General features: G+C 48.8%; 1 protein-coding gene across 2 annotated transcripts; it reads left to right on the plus strand.

Annotated features, from left to right (window-relative positions):
* The first annotated feature begins 2890 nt into the window (after positions 1-2890).
* KHDC4 (KH domain containing 4, pre-mRNA splicing factor) lies at positions 2891-7229 on the plus strand. Of its 2 annotated transcripts, none has more exons than XM_042034511.1 (5): positions 2891-2991; positions 3070-3310; positions 5998-6120; positions 6496-6575; positions 7121-7229. In XM_042034511.1, the coding sequence occupies exons 1-5, from the start codon at positions 2936-2938 to the stop codon at positions 7212-7214; spliced, it is 594 nt and encodes a 197-aa protein (XP_041890445.1). In that variant the 5' UTR covers positions 2891-2935; the 3' UTR covers positions 7215-7229. The 2 variants fall into 2 exon arrangements, with proteins under 2 accessions (XP_041890445.1, XP_041890444.1); XM_042034510.1 differs by having other exon boundaries at positions 2892-2991; positions 5992-6120.
* The last annotated feature ends 298 nt before the right edge of the window (positions 7230-7527 follow it).

The raw sequence follows: 7527 nt of genomic DNA on the forward strand, positions 1-7527 counted from the left end.
AAAACTGCACCTAGGATTCAAGGTGAGCCTGCCCCAGCCCAGAGCAGAGCAGGACAATCCCCTCCTTTGCCCAGCCAGTGATGCCGGGCCCGATGCCCCTCAGGGCACGGTGACCCTTTGGGCTGCCAGGACACAGTGTGACCCAGGTCCAGCCAGCCACTGACCAGGACCCCCAGATCCTTCCCCAGCCTCTGCTTCCCCAGTCTGTCCGTACACCCCGGGTTGCCCCATCCCAGGTGCAGAATCCAGCACTTGCCCTTGATAAACATCATACAGTCCCAGTGCCTGGTGTCAGTTCCAGCCCTCACTGCCACGGGGACAGCACAAAGGCACCACAAACAATCCACTGCACGGACAATGGATTCTGTCTCTTTGTTCTTGGTTGCCTCAGTCAGAGACGTAGTTGCCTTAAGGAATCCGTGGCCAACAAAATCCCATGACACCCGAGAGAACGTCATAACTTCTTTTCTAGTGTCTGGACAAAATTAGGGGCTCTGTTCTTTCCAGATCTATTATCCATTGCCATTTGTCTAAAATAAAGCCTAAATATGTAACTTGCTTTTGATCCGAATGAAGTTTGGATGGAGATGGACTAGGACAATACACTAGAAATAGTGCCTCATATAAAGGCATACTCATACCTTTATATATATATAAATATATATAACAAATAGGGATAGACATATGTCATATATATAATGTAGCAATTTTATATACATATATATATATCTTATAATATATATATTTGTTAATAGCAAATCATCTACACACTGTACAAAACCCTATACACACGGTAATTTCATACCCTTGAAATCCCAAAAATACTCTTTAAACCCCAAATACTCATAGAATCTTAGAATGGTTTGGGTTGGAATTGACCTTGAAGCTCATCCAGTGCCACCCCCTGCTATAGGCAGGGACACCTCCCACTGTCTCAGGCTGCTCCAAGCCCCATCCAGCCTGGCCTTGGACACTTCCAGGGATCCAGGGGCAGCCACAGCTGCTCTGGGCACCCTGTGCCAGGGCCTCCCCACCCTCCCAGGGAGGAATTTCTTCCCAATATCCCATCTAAACCTACTCTCTTTCGGTTTCAACCCATTCCCCCTCATCCTGCCACTCCGGGCTCTTGCAAATAGCCTTCCCCATCTTTTGTCTAAGTTCCCTTCAGGTACTGGAAGGTCACAATTAGGTCACCCCAAACCCTTCTCTTCTCCAGGCTGAACAATCCCAATTCTTGGAGCCTTTGGAAGGGATCCAGCAAAACTTTGGGGAAAACGTGTCTGAGGCAGTCACTGTGTTTTCCAGGTGAAGGCAAACAAAGGTTAACTTTCTTCATCCAATGAAATGCTTCAGAGTCCCTTGGGCTAAGCATTGGTCTGTCTGCTTCTGGATACTCTTCCTGGATTCCTGGAATAGGATCCTGTATCCCAGAGGGTCACACTCCTCCCTTTGTTTTAATGCACACGGGCTGTGCTGGGGCCAACAGCCCCTCATCTGTCCTGGTCCTTGCCACCCTGCCCTGTGCTTCTTAGAGTATCTCCAGATATTGCTCCTGTTGGAGTGATGCCATGAAGATTTTTGCCTTTTCTTTTATACCCCTGTTATACCTTTTTTGCAACTTCTGTATTCCTCGTGCTTTTTCCCTACATTCTCGGACCTGTTTGTCAAGCTAAGAGGCGAAACATTCTAGAAGCTTCGTAGCCAGGGATCAGTGTGCCCCAGACCCCAAGGTCCCCTCCAGAACACATTCTGTAAACCAAGATAGAACCATCCAGGGGAAAGTTCCTTGGGGAGGGGGGCTCACTCGAGCCTCTCATTGGGGAATCTTTGATAGATCTGCTAATTAGTAACACCTATAGTGTTATACCTGATCTTTGGGGGCCCTCTCGGCAGGGTGCATCTCGATGCACATGACCTGGACGTGTGCACCTAAGGATCCTTAAAATAAATACCAAGGTAAAATCCCTTTTCCCCTTCTAACCGTGTATGACTCTTGATTTTAAGACCAGGAAAAGGCATCAGGAGCAAGTCCAGAGGAGGCCACGAAGTTGGTAAGAGGATTGGAGCCCCTTCCCGTATGGAGACAGGCTGGTAGAGCTGGGAATGTTCAGACTGGACAAGATTCTATGGAGATCTCAGACAGAGCACCTTCCAGGACCTGAAGTGGCTACAGGGAAGATGCAGAGGGGCTTCTCATCAGGAACTGGAGTGACAGGACAAGGGGGAATGGCTTCAGATTGAAAGAGGGGAAATTGAGGTTGGATATTGGGAAGGAATTGTTTCCTGTGAGGGTGGGCAGACCCTGGCACAGGGTGCCCAGAGAAGCTGTGGCTGCCCCTGGATCCCTGGAAGGCCAAGGCCAGGATGGACATTGGGGCTTGGAGCAGCCTGGGACAGTGGGAGGTGTCCCTGCCCATGGTTGAGTGAACCCCGCAACATTAGGTTCCCTTAGGATCCCTTCCAACCCAAAGCATTCTTTGATTCCACGATTCTTTCACAGATATTTGGGGTTGATTTAAAAGGTATGAAATTACCATTTGAGTCGGGTTTTGTGCAGTGTGTGGATGGTTTGTTGTTAACAAGCAGTGATAAGAATGCCTTTACATCAGACACTAATTTCTGCATTGCCCTGGCATAAAATGGGACACGGGGCATCCAAACTTCAGTTGGGCCAAAAGAAAGTTACACATTTAGGCTTCATTTTGGGAAAACGGCATAATACTTGGGATAATACACGTGGAAAGAACAGAGGGGGATTGGACTCGATGACCTTTAGGGTCCTTTCCGACCCCTTATCACCCCCCGCCCCCGCGGGGCCCGCTCCGTCTCCATGGCAGCGGCCGGAAGGGGCCGCGCCGTCCCCATGGCAACGGGCGGAAGCGGCGTCGCGCGGCGGGCGCGGGGCCGGAAGTGACGGCCGGGAGCCGTGTGGGCCATGTCGGCCATGTCGGCGGGCGGCGGAGCGCAGCGGGACGCGGGGGCCGCGGGCGGGTGAGGCGCGGCCGCGGCGGCTCGGGCGGCCTCGGCGCCCCGCGGGACAGCGCCTCACGCTCCCTCTGTCTTTTCCAGGCGCCGCAGCAAGTGGGATCAGCCCGGCCCGGCACCCAATTTCCTCCTCCCCGGCACGGCGCCGCTGCCCGGGCGCCCGTTTCCCGGCGGGGGCGGCGATGGCGGCGCCGCCGTGGCCGGGTCCGAGAGCTCCGCGGCGCCCTCGGGAGCGCTGGATGCGGCTGCGGCCGTGGCGGCGAAGATCAACGCGATGCTGATGGCCAAAGGGAAGCTGAAGCCGGCGCCCAGCACGGCGGACAAGGTGGGTGGGCGCGGGGGGTGTCACGGCTGGGTTCCGGGGACCTTGATTTGTCACCGGGCCGGGAAGCGATGAAATTGGGTGCGATAAAAGCAGATAGAAATCATTTTTAAAATCTTTTTCAGCATAATAGAAAGTAGTGGATGGCTGTGAGGTCAGTCCGCTGTAAGTCTTTAGCAAAGCCACCTGTAGGGAGGTGAAAAACTTTTTTCTCAGAGCCACAGAATATTCTGAGTTTTAAGGGACCCACGAGGATCATCGAGTCTAACTCTTAAAGTGTTTTTCCTGAAGTGTTTTCCAGATAGCAGAGCTGATGGAAAAACTGCTGTGTGAAACAGCCCCTTTAAAATATGAGACCAAATTATTTTCATGCCTGAAGAAGTTACCAATAGGAGCTTTATGTCCAAGTCTAAACAGCTTGTTCGGCCTTTGCTGAACCCTGCCCTGTGCCTGGTTGACCCTGATTAGCTCAGGCAATTGGACTGGATGGTCCCTTGTGTGTTCCTCTTAAATAGTCTCTGAGTTTTCTATTCTAAAGCAAGTGTAACTTAAAGCCGCTTTTCCAGTTCCAGTCCCAGGCTTGTCTTACTCCTTAGCCTGTGCTAGAGCCAAGTTTAGAAGCTGTTTCAAGTTTCATGGAATCACAGGGTGGTTTGGGTTGGAAGGGACTTTAGAGCACATCTCATCCCACCCCCTGCCATGGACAGGGACACCTCCCACTGTCCCAGGCTGCTCCAAGCCCCAGTGTCCATCCTGGCCTTGGACACTTCCAGGGATCCAGGGGCAGCCCCAGCTGCTCTGGGCACCCTGTGCCAGGGCCTGCCCACCCTCCCAGGGAGGAATTCCTTCCCAATATCCAATCTAACTCTGCCCTCTGGCATTTTAAAATCGTTGCCCTTTGTCCTGTCACAACCTGCCCGTGTAAAAAAATCCCTCTCTCTCCTTTTTATAAACCCCCTTCAGGCCCTGGAAGGGGCTCTGAGCTCTCCCTGGAGCCTTCTCTTCTCCAGGTGAACTCCCCCAGCTTTCCCAGCCTGGCTCCAGAGCAGCTCCAGCCCTCAGAGCATCTCTGTGGCCTCCTCTGGACTCCCTCCCTTCCATTTTTGAGGACCCCAGTTTCCATCCAAACTTGTTGAAACAGAAAATTAGCGAGGAGAGTGGCTTTTATGGTGTTGTATCTCCTTTTTCACACCGTGCCAGTCCGGGGCTTTGCCTTGTGAGGCTGCGTCCAAAGGAGTGCTCATTTTGCCACTGTATTTACTTACAGATAAAACAGAGTGGGAAATTGTCACGAATTCTCCTTAATTGCTTCCCTGTCACTTCTGGGGCTGAAACCACCACTGCAGCCTCTTCCCTGTGTGAGGTTTAGCAGCAGGTGGTTCTTGGAGTGTTGCTGTCAGGAATCCCACATGGAAACGATGGGATTTGCCTCTCAGTGCTTAACAATCCACCCGGAATGGGTGGAATTCCCAGCGTTAAGGACACATGGACTGGTTTCAGGGAGCCTCCATAGTCGTAGCCCATGGAAGTAAAATCCATTTGCTGACTGGCACTTTGAGACATCAAAAATTGGCAGATGCTGGTGCTGTCTCATTCTCCCAGCTCTGTTTTTGTCACAAGCTCCGGTGGCACTCTGGCATCCTGTGACAAATTGTTTTGCTCTGGGAACCATTAACCAAGTAATTAATGTGCATTTGGGGTGCCAATTTTTATTGCACAGGTTTTTTTATTTTTTAATATAGTAACAAGTATATATAACATGCATATAGTTCTTCCATTGCATATGTTGCTTTTGGTAGAACATGCTCAGTGATGGCATTTCTGGAGTGATTAACGCTGATGACCTTTCAGGTTGTGAGGGAATGGAAATTAAGGAGCTGCAGGTTAATGAATGTACTTTTTTTTTTTTAAGTGTGGAAAGAGTGGAGCAGTTTAATGTCAGAACAGTGCCCTGTGCTGGAGTCCCTCTGTAGCTGCCTTGTGGCTCTCCTGCAAGTGCTTCAAGTGCTATTTGTGAGAGTGGATGGGTGGTACTGGAAGGTTATCTTTTTTTATAGAGTCTTGATTTACCTTTATGTCTCCAAAATTAATTTTGCAATTTTTAGAAGGCTGTACCAACTCTGTACATTGAAAAGGTCTATGTGGTAACCACTGTAGCTTCTGAATCTGTGACTGTGGATTTTTATTTCTTAGCCTGGCACAAACTATTACACCCCTGTCTTAAAAAAGAGGTTGGGGGAAGTGTAGTGTGGATGAGTTCAGATCCTGAACAGAAATTTTCAATTCTGTCTCTGTAAAGCCTGTTGAGAGAAGCAGAAGCTACAAACATGTTTCACTGGTCTCTCAGATTTCTGTCAGAGCTGCCAATTCAAGTGTAAAATGCTTTGGTTTCTGCTCAGCTCAGTTCTACGTAATTTCCAGAACAGAAACATGAATTATTCTATTAACATGTGCTGAAGAGGAAGCTGGTGTGTTTATCTGGGCTCGGGGTTGTGAGGAGGCAGATTAAGTAGTAGGTACAATGAGTACAATGAGCTTTCCACTAATCTCTGTAAAGATTTTGCCTTCAACAACTGAAAGGAGTGAACGAGAAGCACGTTCACCCCTCGAGCTCTGGGCTCAGTTTGTTTTCCTTGCATCACTGCTTTCCACCCATTGGTCTTTTGCAACGGTTCTCGTTGAAGCTGCAGGCTCTGGGAAAAGGTCCAGCTACGAGTAAAAGCAAAGATGACCTTGTGGTGGCAGAGGTGGAGATCAACGACGTCCCCCTCACGTGCAGGAACCTGCTGACCAGGGGCCAGACCCAGGACGAGGTACATCCCACACCCACAGCAGCTTTGTTGGCCTTGGGAGCTCTGAGGTTACATAACACCTTACCTCTGTATCTGCCGGGTTAACTGAGGAGATAAAGTTAACTTGTAAGGTTAAAAGAACTTGCAGTGAACTCTACTCAGTGGCTGTTTCCTTCTAGAAAACTCGTTGTGTTTTCTAAAAGTGGTTGTTTAGTAGTTCATTGGTTTTTTCAGTAAATTGTTGTATGATGAGTTCAGAGCCAGCATCCGTCTCTTAGCACTTTATTAACAATTTCTGGGTATTTTACACAACAGCATTGTTTAGCCTTTGGTATTCTGTGTGTGCCCTGGTTGTTATTGTCAGGTGTGTCACTGGGCTTTGTACATTTTTTGCAGATCAGTCGCCTGAGTGGAGCAGCTGTCTCGACTCGAGGGAGGTTCATGACTGCAGAAGAGAAAGCCAAAGTGGGACCTGGGTTTGTATTTCTTTTTTTGGAGGTTCTTCTTCTTCTCAAGTGACAAAGTGCTGGGGTTCCTGTTTGGTTGGTTCTCTATGAGCAGTGTCACCAATAAATTTGCCATTCTGATGGTGCTGACTGCCTAATACTGGTGGGGTGAAATAACAACCACACCAACCATCACCCTGACAGATCACACTGTGCTGAACTCCTCCCCACAGAACACTGCAACTTCCCAAATACAAATTTATTGCTGCTTTTAGTTAGTGAACCATTTATGTGGACAAGCTAATTAAAGTTTTCAGGGGTGTAACTTTTATGAGTCGTCATCATCAACTCCTGAATCATATTTTCAGTGCAGAGCTTTTCTGCCTGAGCACTGTGGTACTTGAGGAATTTGTATTCTGTTATCTGGAGGGCATTTCAGATTTTTATGGAAGACTTTCTGTGTGTAATGACTGTAATACAATATACTAATAATACTAATAATATGACTGTAATATGGATTCATTATTATTGTGTTGTCTGTGGGTTTAATTGAATATTTGACTTTTTCTTTCCAGAGATCGTCCTTTGTATCTTCATGTTCAGGGTCAGACACGGGAGCTGGTTGACAGTGAGTACAAAACATTCTGCTTTTCCTCTCTGTGTTTGTGATAAGGGTTTGTCTGAGTGGCTTTGTTGGATTTGTGTTATAAACATCTTGGTGGTGAAAACAGGCTCCATTCAAACATTGATACCAAGATCTCTGCTCAGACATCCCTAAGGGGCCATGTACTGCATTCATCAGGAAACCAAAACTTTGGATAGACTACAAGGAAGGTGGGGGGAGTGGGCAGGGTTCCTGGGCAGGTACAGCTCTTATCTCACTGATAACACACCGAGATCCCACGGGAATAGGTGTGTGACAGGGAGATCTAAGAGAAGGGACCACAGAGGGTCACATCTGGTGCCACCTCCCTGCGCAGGC

Source organism: Corvus kubaryi, unplaced genomic scaffold (genome assembly GCF_017639235.1).
Source record: "Corvus kubaryi isolate FWS band 111438036 unplaced genomic scaffold, C.kubaryi_AGA036_p1.0 37373, whole genome shotgun sequence".
Classification (NCBI taxonomy): Eukaryota; Metazoa; Chordata; class Aves; order Passeriformes; family Corvidae; genus Corvus; species Corvus kubaryi.